The 12,741-nt window shown below is 43.3% G+C and overlaps 1 protein-coding gene and 1 long non-coding RNA gene across 4 annotated transcripts in view; both read left to right on the forward strand.

Moving 5' to 3' along the window:
• LOC148130016 (uncharacterized) overlaps nucleotides 1-12,741 on the forward strand; it is a 333,127-nt gene that overhangs the window by 137,408 nt on the left and 182,978 nt on the right. The gene's annotated exons all lie outside the window — the stretch shown is intronic.
• Nucleotides 4,407-12,741, forward strand: part of BIN3 (bridging integrator 3) — a 128,362-nt gene continuing 120,027 nt past the window's right edge. For all 3 annotated transcript variants that reach the window (XR_015750299.1, XM_087969656.1, XM_087969657.1), the window contains exon 1: nucleotides 4,407-4,437. Coding sequence is in view for 1 of the 3 variants with exons in the window: in XM_087969656.1 (XP_087825782.1) it covers nucleotides 4,430-4,437 (8 nt within the window). In the remaining 2 variants the exon portion in view is untranslated. The remainder of the gene's footprint in view (nucleotides 4,438-12,741) is intronic.

Consider the following 12,741-nt stretch of genomic DNA (forward strand, 5'->3'; position numbering starts at 1 on the left):
AACGACCCCAATTGGGACAGGGAATCTCCATTGCTAAGCAAGGCGTTAAGTGAGTCGCATCAGATTTGATGACCTTTTCACCTGCGTTGTTAAGCAAATTGCTGACGTTCCTAAATGAGTTAGGCGGTTGTTAAGGGAATTCAACTTTCCCCGTTGACTTTGTGCTTCTCAGAAGCCGGCTGGGAAAGTCACAAACGGTGATTGGAATGCTCTCAACCATTGTAAATACACACCGGTGCCAAGCCCCTGAATTTTGATCCTCTGGCCATGGGGATACTATGATGGTCGTAAGTGCAAGGACTGATCAGAAGTCGCTGTTCTCAGTCACTTTGGATGTTCACTTAATGAATGGTCGTAAGTTAAGGACCGCATGTAGCTGTCCCAGTATATTGCAAAGGGTGGGTTGTACATCAATTTTTTTTCAGGACCACAGAAGGACTTTTATTTCATACACATTTATAGTCAATTAAAAGGGAAAGGGAAATAATGCATTTGGAAGGGGAAGGAGAGACAGTAATGCTAGTATAAATTATGAGTAAGAAAAGGGTTTAAAAATAAGAAAGAAACCAACAGATTAATTTTGGCTTGACTATGCCCTGAACGGCCAACTGATATGGAGAAATCAATGCAGCAAAATGTCCCTTGCTATAGATAGGATTAAAATGTCAACAAAGACCTCCTGAATTACCTTCAGAAATAAAGCCTTTGCTTGTTTAATGTCTATGGCAGAGGTCTCCAAACTTGGCAACTTTAAGACTTGTGGACTTCAACTCCCAGAATTCTCCAGCCAGCATAGCAACAGCTGACTGGAGAATTCTGGACGTTGAAGTCCACAAGTCTTAAAGTTGCCACATTTGGGGTTACCTGGTCTATGGAGATTCTCAGTCATCCAGGTAATGGTTGTCCCAAAGATGCTTTTTCAGGAGGCAACTGGACTTTCTTGTTTTTTTTTCTTTGAAGAGGTTTCGCTTCTCATCCAAGAAGGTTCTTCTGCTCTTAGTGGATGATGGGGAATGGAAGGATTTATACTCCTTGCAGACAGCTGGTCTTTGGCCTTCTGCAATATAAATCCTTCCATTCTTTACCATCTAGCCAGAGGTGGTATTCAGCAGGTTCTCTCAACAGTTCTGATGGTAATGGAAGTTTTGAGTAGATCGGAGAACCGGTGGTAACCTTCCCCCGGGTGTGGGGTGGGAATGGAGATTTTACAGTATCCTTCCCCAGCCACGCCCACCAAGCCAGAACCGGTAGTAAAAAAAATTTGAATCCCACCACTGCATCCAGCAGAGCTGAAGAAGCTTCTTGGATGAGAAGCAAAAGGTCTTCAAAGGAAAAAAACAAAAACCCAAAAAGTCCAGTTGTCTTTTGAAAAAAATAAAGCACCTTTGGGACCTTTGCTTCTTTGTTTGAATCTGACAAACCAACATGAAATGGGGCTTACAGTCTAATCTTATTAACCTTGATCAAGACCCCACAGCATTACAGAATACCTTATGCCACCAGACTTGAAATTTTAGACCTAGACAACCTAGAACTACACCACCTTCGGTTCAATCTAAGTATACTATATAAAATCATACCTTGCAATATCCTACCTGTCAATGAATACTTCAGCTTCAACTATAACAACACAAGAGCAAACAATAGATACAAACTCAAGGTTAACCGCACCAAACTTGACTGCAGAAAATACGACTTCAGCAACAGAGTGGTCAATGTTTGGAATACTCTACCTGTCTGTGTTTTTTTCCCAAAACCCCAAAAACTTTAACCTTAGACTGTCTACTATTGACCTCACCCCTTTCCTAAGAGGTCTGTAGGGGGCGTGCATAAGCACACCAACGTGCCTACTGTCCCTGTCCTATTGTTTCTTTTATTTTTCTTATATGTACCCATTTCATGTATTCATAACTATGTATATACTTATACCTGTATCTTGTAAGCAATTGACAAATCAAATAAATAAATAAATAAATAAATAAATAAATAAATAAAAAAATAAAAAAATAAAAAAATAAAAAAAAATAAAGCGTGCTCCGTCTTATCCCCTAATAAAATAGATCCACAAGCAGCAGGTTTAGTCGTCCTGGCAAGAGAGCACATCCAAGGGAGGTTGGTGAAAAGTACTTCAGTCTTCACCACCCTTCTCCAAACCTGGATTTCAACTCCGGCCATTCTCACAAACAAAGGTAGCAGGGATGAAGATTTCAGAGTCGAATGGAACTGGAGTTGGGGGTGGGGGAAATGGGGTGGTGGTGGAAAAGTCTGCAAGAGTCTTGCCAAAGGCGCACGAGCGCAGAAACCTACAAACTTTCCTTTTGGTCCTAAGTCAGGAAAAACCCCGCAGCCCTGTTGCACTCTCCTCGCTTTTTCCACTTTTGCAAAACGGGCTTCCATCGAACTGGCGCTTTAACCTCGGGCACCACCGTTACATGGGAATCCTCCCTCGGGTGTATTACTTGCTTTGCAGTTTGCACGCTTTGCGCGAAGGGATCCTCATCCCTTCCCCTGGGGATGGAGAGGTCGCTTCGGATTTGGAAGGGCGCCCGGCGCCGAGCAAAAAAGCCTGCCCAGAAGCAACACGCCGCTACTTTGAAAAAAAGAAAGAAATAGCAGGATTGGAAAGGACCTGAGAGAGGAGGGAGGGAGGGAAGGAGGGAGGAAGACAGACAGACAGACAGGATGGGAAGGGATCTCCTTCCTTCCTTCCTCCCTTTTTCTTCCTTCCTTCCTTCCCTCCTTTTTTCGTCCTTTCTTTCTACCTTCCCTCTTCCTTCCTTCCTTTCTATCTTCTCCCTTCCCTTTCCCTTCCTTCCTTTCTATCTTCTTCCTTCCCTTTTTCTTCCTTCCTTCCTTCCTATCTTTTTCCTTCCCTTTTTCTTCCTTATCTTCTTCCTTCCCTTTTTCTTCCTTCCTTCCCTATCTTCTTCCTTCCCTTTTTCTTCCTTCCTTCCTTCCTATCTTCTTCCTTCCCCTTTTCCTTCCTATCTTTTTCCTTCCTTTTTCTTCCTTATCTTCTTCCTTCCCTTTTTCTTTCTTCCTTCCCTCTTCTTCCTTCCCTTTTTCTTCCTTCCTTCCTATCTTCTTCCTTCCCTTTTTCTTTCTTCCTTCCTTCATCTTTTCCTTCCCTTTTCTTCCTTCCTTCCCTTTTTCTGCCTTCCTTCCTTCCCTTTTTCTTCTTTCCTTCCTTCTTTCCTTTCTATCTTCTTCCTTCCCTTTTCCTTCCTTCCTTTCTATCTTCTTCCTTCCCTTTTTCTTCCTTCCTTCCTTCCTGCCTTTCTATCTTCTTCCTTCCCTTTTTCTTCCTTCCTTCCTTATCTTCTTCCCTCCCTTTTTCTTTCTTCCTTATCTTCTTCCTTCCTTTTTCTTCCTTCCTTCCTTCCCTTTTTCTTCTTTCCTTCCTTCCTTTCTTCCTTCCCTTTTTCTTCCTTCCTTCCTTATCTTCTTCCTTCCCTTTTTCTTTCTTTCTTCCTTCCTTCCTTCCTATCTTCTTCCTTCCCTTTTTCTTCCTTCCTTCCTTCCTGCCTTTCTATCTTCTTCCTTCCCTTTTTCTTCCTTCCTTCCTTATCTTCTTCATTCCCTTTTTCTTTCTTCCTTCCTACCTTCTTCCTTCATTCCTTTCTTCTTCCTTCCTTTTTTCTTTCTCTTCCTTCCTTCCTTTCCATCTTCTTCCTTCCCTTTTCCTTCCTTCCTTTCTATCTTCTTCCTTCCCTCTTTCTTTCTTCCTTATCTTCTTCATCCCCTTTTTCTTTCTTTCTTCTTTTCTATCTTCTTCCTTCCCTTTTTCTTCCTTCCTTCCTTCCTTTCTGTCTTCTTCCTTCCGTTTTCCTTCCTTCCTTCCTTCCTTTCTATCTTCTTCCTTCGTCCCTTTCTTCTTTCTTTCTTTCTTTCTTTCTTTCTTTCTTTCTTTCTTTCCTTCCTTCCTTCCTTCCTGAGTGCCGCTTCTGGGCAGACTTTTTTCTCGCCTTTGACTCCCGAAGCGATGATCTCCCCATCCCCCGGGAAAGGGGCGAGCGAGTCCGTGCAGAGCGAGTCAGCCCCAAGGCAGGAAAGAGGACCGATTCCCGGCCTTCCCAGGAAAAATAACCCCTCCGAACCCCTCGATCGAGCAGGGGCATCCCTGCTGCCCCCTTCCTTCCCCTTCTTGGCTCCCTTCCCCACGCCCGAGAAGCAGGGAAGCGCCCGGACGCCACCCGAGGACCCGGACGCGGCACCGAAAGGGTTAAAAAAACACCCCACCCACGTCCACCGCTTGCCCCGCCCTCTCGCTGTGACGTCGCATGCCCCGCCCCTCCTTCCCTCCTCCCACCCTCGCCCCTGCGCGAGTGACGCCGCTGCCGCTCCGTGACGTCACCTCCGGGAAGGCGGAGTCGAGCGCGCGAGCCTGCCTTGCGGCTTCCGGCGGAGGCGCGGGACCGGAAGGGGAACCATGAGTTGGTGAGTTAGTAGTGGTGGTGGTGGTGGGGAGCGTCTCTTCCGTCTTTCGGCCCCGCTAGGAAGAAGCGGGGAGGGGGGCTGGCTGAGGAGTTCTGGGGAGTTAGAATATGGCGGCGTGCTTGTTTTCTGGCCCCCGGTGGGAGAGGCTGTGAGAAGCCGGGTGGGGGCTTAAACGGGGTTAGGGAGAAGCTTCGGGGCGCCGGGTTTGCTCATTGGGGTGGGTGGCCGTAGAAAGGAGGAGGGAAGGAAGGAGCACGTCCACCTAAGCCAGAAGTCTCCAGCCTTGGGCCACTTTAAGACTTGTGGACTTCAACTCCCAGAATTCCTCAGCCAGCAAAGCTGGCTGAGGAATTCTGGGAGTTGAAGTCCACAAGTCTTAAAGTGGCCCAAGGCTGTAGACTCCTGGTCTAAGCCGTTGCAGGGACCCGCGGGGCGGTGGGCGCTTGCCATCCCTTTGCCAGTGAGGGGTTTCCAGCCGCTGTCCTTGCAGAGAAGGGCTGCTTGGCAGCAGGATTGGGCTCTAGTGGCCCCTGTTTACATTCATATTAAGGCAGCATCGGGGGCTTTCAGTTCAATTGAATAGAAGGCGAAGGAGGTGTGTTTGCGTTCTGTTTTTGTAGTTATAATTGAACTATTATCGATACAGGACAATAAAAACAAGGATAAACAGGCTGGAAAACAGCTTGTATCCCAGGGCAGTAAACTCTATTCAATCCTACTGTATAGTACAATATGAATGCAATTTCAGGAGTTTTCAATTCAATGTATAGAATGCGAAGGATGTGTGTTTGTGTTTTATTTTTATAGTTACAATGTACCTTGAAGATGGCATTTAATTTCGTTGTACGAGGTGCAATGACAACAAAATAAACTAAACTCTTATATGGACACAGGTTTATAAACTGGCAGGGATGGAAGAATTGTACCCGGTGTGCGTTTGTTTGCATGCAGAAGTTTTTAGGGATTGAGAAGTTGATACTCTTGCAAGCTGGCCATTTTCCTAAGCGTTGGGAATTCACCTCCAGAGAAAATGGAGCTACTCATTGTGCGTGTGGATGCTACATTTTTTAGATTCAAATGAGGTGGGGTCTCCCTGAAGGTGCAAGTATGGAGTTAGGAGGTGCTTCTGAATCCATCTCTCTCTCTGGGGTTTCCCAGACTGTTGCCTTTCCCAGTCTGTTATCAGCTTAGACTGCTAGATCACCTATACACTTGGATGAATAATTTTTAAACAATGCCATTCATAACATCTGGCTTGCTTCCTGAGGCGCCATTTATATGAGTAGCCTTTGCATCTAAACTCCTTGGTTAGTAAAGAATTCAATTCCTGAGATGGTTTCTGGGTGATGTTACATCTGTAAGGAAATCATTTAACAAAACTTTGTCACTTTGTTTCTGGGGTAATATAAATGGTACTGACTCTTTATCTTTAAACCCCTGCATGGCCTGGGCCTGGATTATTATCCAAGCAGCTTCTTCTGTTTGCTTGATGTTGGTCCTAAGGAGTTTCTTAAGCATTTTACCTGCTGAATTCGAAGGGATTTTTTTTTTTTTTTTTTTGTAAACAGCATAGACTAAAAACACTAAGTGGGTTTTGTATAAAAGTTTATGTCCCTGTTTGTATTTTACGAAAGCATAATAGCTGTTTTACTAAACTCGTTGAATTTGTTTTTGTTGTACATTACTATGATTCAGCGTTTTATAGCAATGCATACTTCGCAAAAGAATCCCCGATCAAAAGATTTTGATGCTGCTGTTGCATTATAATATTCCATTTTACCCTTCCAGGATGATTATTTTTCCCCTCCCTACAGCAATCTTTCATGCAAAGAAATACAAGATAATTATGTTACTGGATCCATATATTATGCTTAAAAAAGTTTGTCTAATCATGGTTTATTGCAGGGTTCTGTGAACTGGCCCCAGTCTGTGGCAAGACAAAAATTGGGCCGTGCAAACAAAGTGATACCCCATCCACTTTGTGAAACCATGCCCACTCTGGTCTGTGGAAAAACCTCTCTCCAAGAAACCAGTCCCTGGTGTCCAAACGGTTGGGGCCACTGGTTTATTGTAAATTATCTTGACTGGCACAACATCCTTTATCAAAATGAAGCCCATATGATGACTAAGTATAGTGTGAACTTAGTCTTCTCTAACTTAGTTATTTGACATCTGGAGTAGTAATTGCCATGGTCTGCATGTAATCCTAAACTCAGGAAGATTGTTTTAATTCTATTAAAGTCAACTACAATTGTTATACTTGTGGATTGATATTTGCATAGTGCCCAATATTGTCTATTTTACAGTAATTATCTTGGGCATGGGAAAACAGCCAGATCACAGGGTAAATGTTTAGATACAATTCCCATGGTATCTCCAAACTGGCATGCTGTCTGGACTAATGGAACTTGAACTCCAAAAGCACATGTTCTCAAGTCTTGGCTCTTAAGTAAAGATTTTTCCTTTTACCTGCTACACATTTCTTCTGCTTGTTGAATCTAAACATTATTGCATGTAGTGGACATACCTCTATAGAGCATTCCTCCCCCAGTACTTTCTCAAGGAATTCCCCTTTTCTGGGGAATCACTGAATTTCATCCAGAAGTACTTTTGCTTATATTTCCTTCCTTCTAGACCCAACCCTATATAAGCAGTATGACCATTGCTTTCAATAAATCACATTTTATCTCTATTTAATATTAGACTTACCCTTTATTCATTCTCCAGGAAATTCAAGAAACAGCTTATACCAGGCTCCCAGCTATCTGATTCCTAAATTACCTTGCATCCTGACAGATTGCAGACTGTTTACATACCCCAGTGGACCTTTCCTAACGTGTTTTCAGACTCTATGGCCTATACATTTTATATTTTAAGTGAATTGATCCATATTGAAACTGGAAGGAGATCATAAGTAAACGAAGTCATTTTCCCATTCAGAGAATAAACCAGTTTCTGTCTGTGTCATCTTCATTTAAAAGGCTTGTCAGCATGAGGTCAGGAACAAATACTTGCTGACATTTCTTTGTTAAAAACACTTGGAGGTCACCAGGTTGGATAAACACAGTTTGCACAATTAACTCCCTTTATTTTCTGATCACTTCTTTCCTGGAAGTCCTTTAAAATTAGCGACAGTATTTTCCAGTTCTCAGATGAAGCAAGCTAAACGCAGTGGTGGTAAAGAACATGCAGAACTAACATTTAGAAGGCATTCATGGCTGGGTTCTGAGCTGTAATATGGAGTATTGGTTCTGGCATAGCACAGTGTGCAAACCCAACTGTTGCGATGAACTGCAGTTTACAGTTTAGCATGTGCGAATCCATCCAATTTGGGTTTATATATTAAGTCATGGTAAATACAATACATTCATTGTATTAACACAACCATTAATCTGTATCACCACCCTTGTATCACCAGTTTCAATTCAGGTTCACCCGTTTCGAAGCCATTTGTCCTTTGACTTGTGAAGATATACGCAAAAGCAGATGAACAATATTAGTCTAATGTTGGCCCTTCATTGCTCCCCCAGTTTGGGACACAACCAGATTTTCTAAAAAATTGTTATTTTAAAATTGAAGGTGTTTACTTAATAAGGACTAAAACTGTGTGGTTTCTAAGATCTTAGAAGTTCTTCAGAAGTTGTGGCTGCTCCATCGCTGGAGGTTTTTAAGAAGAGGCTGGACAGCCACTTGTCTGGAATGAGCAGGGGGATGGACTAGAAGACCTCGAAAGTCCCTTCCACCTCTGTTATTCTGTTACCTATGGCAGTGATTCTTCAACTGGGGATAATTACTCCTCAAGGAGATAATTTGGACATATCCTGGAGCTAATGGAACAAACTGTAATTACTTGTTTTTGCCACTGCTTAGACGCTTGTGTAAAATTACAGAATTCGGCTTTTTGATATGTGGTGGTAATGTTATTTGAGATTGGGAAAAGGGGTGACTAAGTCCCAAAGTTTAAGAATCATTGCTCTGTGGGTTAGCAGGCTACTTGAAAGTGGTGGAAATAAGGAAAACTGGAGATGAAATTTACTTTGTGTTCTTAACATGGCATTATTTTGAAAAGGGGTGGAAAATTCTATGGGAAGAGGTTTCTGTAAAAACTAAAAACCAAAATAGCTAAATAAAACTAAACTAACTAAATAGATTAGTTTTACAAATAAAACTCGCACACTTTTCTTAGTTTCTAGAAACCTCTCTCTTGTATACGGCATTAGAATCTGAACTGGGATTCTTTAACTTATCGTAGCAAAGTAGAGGATTTTAGCAGGATCTAAGAGAGAAAGATCCACCTTCATGAAACCTACTCTCCTAAAATATCTCCACAAGTTCTGAGCAACAACATTTATTTCTTCAAAGCTGATGGGGATCACTTCTCCTAGGCCTGACCATTTTTAACAAGGCATCTGAAATATTCAAAGTGGCTTAGAAAGCTGAGAATTTTAACAGCGTTAGGGGTTGGACTAGATTACCTACAAGGTCCCTTCTGTTATTCTAAGTTAATTTTATTTTTGTGAAGATACTTACCATTTTTCCAAAGTACGTATTGCTGGTACATAGCAGTTAAAGGATTTATGAATTCTTGATAGACTCGGGCAACGCACACTTGCTGTAATAATGAGGCTTCTTGTTACTCCTCTTTCAGAAGTTCTGCTTCAACTGTGCTTGGTTTTCAAGCAAGATTTTGACACCCCCCTGCCTGGCTGTCACCTCTGTAGATTCATCCTGTGGATTGAAACAACCTGGGTGTCCCGTCCCCCCAAATATTTTCAGTGTTTTCCCGCTTATTTGAAGTACTAAAAGTTTTCGGCTGACAAGTAAACTTGGGAATTGTCTTGTGTACATGGGAATGCTACTCTGCATACTGAAGGATTATTACTTCTTCAGTTTAGAACCTGGGTGTCCACCTTTGGCAACATTAAGACCTGTGGATTTCAACTTCCAGGATACCCATCAAGTCATGCTGGCTGGGGGATTCTGGGAGTTGAAGTTAAAGGTTGATAAAGTTGGACATCCCTGATTTGGAACTTCTCTGTCTCACTAAAATCAGCATCTCTGACATTCCGAGAATTCCTTTGTCAGTTGGACACTGAATTTGACCTGATGTCCACTTCATTGCTCAGAGATGGGGGCCAGTAATGCCTTTTGTGTGATCTAGTAAGGGTTCCCTATGTTCTGACCAAGGCTTCCTGAGGCAGTAACAATCACACGCTGTTCCCAAAAACCTTGTTTTTATTTCAACAGCTGTGAATTATATTCATTCACAGCCCGTAATGAGTCCCAAACAGTTTATGACTAGTCCAACCGAAGTCTGCCAAAGTCCTTCGGGATAAGTCTGATAAGCACCCACCTTTATCTCCCTTGAAAAGCTGCCAATGACTAAATTGCCAATTAGCTGTACAAAGTCAACACAGAGCTTCAGAGTTTAAACCGACCAGAATGAACAAAGTTGCTTCCTGCAAAGGCTCCTGTCCCTTTGCTCCTCCTTTATGTCTTATGGGAGGGGCCAATCATCTCCAAGCCTTACTCCCGAGTCGCCCCTTTTGTCTTAACTGTTCTTGCCTTCTGGCAGCTCTGCACAAGCGTGCACTGGGAACAGGCTTCCCCTGTTCCTCTGCCTCACTGGTTTCAGATTCTGGAGGCTCCGGAGTTGACACATAGCTCCCAGATGGTCCTGGCCCCATCTCTGTGTTGGATGCAGATCCCTCATCCGAGCCCTCCCCAGACTCCAGGACTGGCCCATGTTCCTCCTCACTGTCCGACTCTGCCGCCAGCTTTGCAGGCCACCGACGGACCACAACACCCTATTCTTTCCCAGTTCTTCATAACGGACCAGCTGAACAAACTAAAGGGCCTCGTCTGTGCTTTGCTAGTGTCACAGGCCAGGCAACATCCTTAGTGTGTTGCTTTTTAAACAAAACTACAAAGCAAGAACAAATTGTTGGAAGAGGAACAAACACCACATCTTTGTTTGATGTAATATTAAAATCTCATCTCAGGTTCCCTGGTTTTTTTCAGCTGCTCCAGGCAAGCTGCATGGCCCAGAAAACTTGCAAAGATTCGTTTTTCTCGCCGTGTACATTTATATACATCCACAACTAAACGGTGTTGTTTCTTTGTGTCATATATGTGGGTATTTGCATAATTTGTTTATGTTTTTGTCATGTTTATGTAGTGTATATTGGAGGTGACCCTTTGAGAGCCTTATGCAACGAAATTTCATTTTAACGTGTGCCGACGTCATAATAACGTTATTGTAAGTCTAAGCTTTTAGTTCCAGTAGCCTAGAGAGGGATCACACAAAGGTGGTGTGCTGTGAGTAAGCACGCAGAGCTTACTTGTGCTCCAAACACAGGCAGTATTTTTATTGTTTTAACATGCCTACAGGTTTGTCTTTGCCCCACACAATTCTAATCTAGACGGGAGTGATGGCAGGACATATTTAAAGGAAACAGGGATTACAGGTAGTCCCCGGTTTACAACAAAAAAATTGGGTTCTGTTCTGAATTTCTATCACTAAGCAAGGCGAATTATGCCCAATTTTATGAGGGCTTTTTGGCCACAGTCATTAAGCGAAATACTGCAGTTCAATGAATCACGCGGTTAAGTGAATCCAGTTTCCCCCATTGACTTTGTTGGAAGCCAGCTGGGAAGGCTGCAAATGGCTATCTCATGACCCTGAGACACTGCATCCATTGTAAATATATGCCCGTTGCCAGATGTCCAAATTTTGATCTTGCGGCCATGGCGATGCTGTGACGGTTGTGAGTGCAAGGACCAGTTGTAAATTACATTTTTCCCTCGGCGCTGTTGAACTTTGAAAGGTTGCTAAATGAACAATTGCATGTCAAGGACAACCTGTACTTGGGTTTTCAACATTTCACATGATAATCCTCGTTTCTCAGAAGGGATTGCTGAATTACTGGGCGCGGGACTTTAAGGAACGACTAGTCCAGTGGCAAGTGCATACGATTTGCCTTTGAGGGAAAATGGCACTCATAATATTAAACATCCCTGCGTTGGTGTCTCCTTTATGGGTAAGGGGATATGGCAGACCTTTTGGTCGATGTGATTCGATGCTTTAAACCTGTAATAAAAGCAGATTTATACACCACTTCACAGTGCTTTACAGCAGTTTATAGAAGCAGTTTAAGGCGGTTTGTAGAATCAGCCTCTTGCCCCCAACAGTCTGGGTCCTCATTTTACCCATCTCGGAAGGATGGAAGGCTGAGTCAACCTGGAGCCGGTCAGGACCAAACTGCTGGCAGTCAGCAGAGTGAGCCTGTAATACTGCATTCAAAGCACTGGGAGGAGGGAGGGAGGGAGGGGAGGGAGGGAGGGAGGGAGGGAGGAAGGAAGGAAGGAAGGAAGGAAGGAAGGAAGGAAGGAAGGAAGGAAGGAAGATAGCAATAGCATTTAAACTTCTATCCTACTTCACAGTGGTTTGCAGCCCTCTCTAAGTGTTTTACAGAATCAGCCTATTGCCCCCAATAATCTGGGTCCTCATTTTACCTACCTCAGAAGGATGGAAGGCTGAGTCAACCTTGAGCCGGTCAGGATCGAACTTCCTGGCTGTGGACAGAGTTATCCTGCAATACAGCACTGCACTCCCTTTCCTTTCCTTTCCTTTCCTTTCCTTTCCTTTCCTTTCCTTTCCTTTCCTTTCCTTTCCTTTCCTTTCCTTTCCTTCTTTCCTTTCCTTTCCTTTCCTTTCCTTCCCTTCCCTTCCCTTCCCTTCCCTCCCCTTCACAATGGCACTTAGATTTATATACCGCTTCATAGTGCTTTCCAACCCTCTCTAAGTGGTTTACAGAGTCGGCCTCTTGCACCCAACAATCTGGCTCCTCATTTTACCCACCTCAGAAGGATGGAAGGCTAAATCAACCTTGAGGTGGTCAGGATCAAAGTGTGGGCAGTCAGCAGAAGCAGCCTGCAGTACTGCGTTCTAATCACTGCCACCACGGCTCTTGATCTTGAGATATGAATTTGGTTTCCTTATACTTGTGTTTTTAAAAGCATTGTCTCCATGGTTCGGTTATTTGATCTTCAGGTAGAGATTGAGTTAGGTTTAATGGTGAAAGTGCTGGTTTAGGAGTAGGTTGTATAAAAAAGGTTGGTGTGTTAATTCTCTTATTGGATGATTTATGCCTGCTTGAAAGAGACTGCAAATTAACCGTGTTAAACACAGGGATAGATCATTCCAATTGTATCAGGCAATATGTATCCTTGCCAGAGATGACGAGTGATAGCCAAACATACCTGGAGGATGCCAGATTAAAGAAAGTTGTACTCTGTAACCTC

The sequence above is a fragment of the Notechis scutatus genome, chromosome 7, assembly GCF_049901735.1.
Source record: "Notechis scutatus isolate UNSWTSFEM ecotype Mainland chromosome 7, rNotScu1.2, whole genome shotgun sequence".
Lineage (NCBI taxonomy): Eukaryota > Metazoa > Chordata > Lepidosauria > Squamata > Elapidae > Notechis > Notechis scutatus.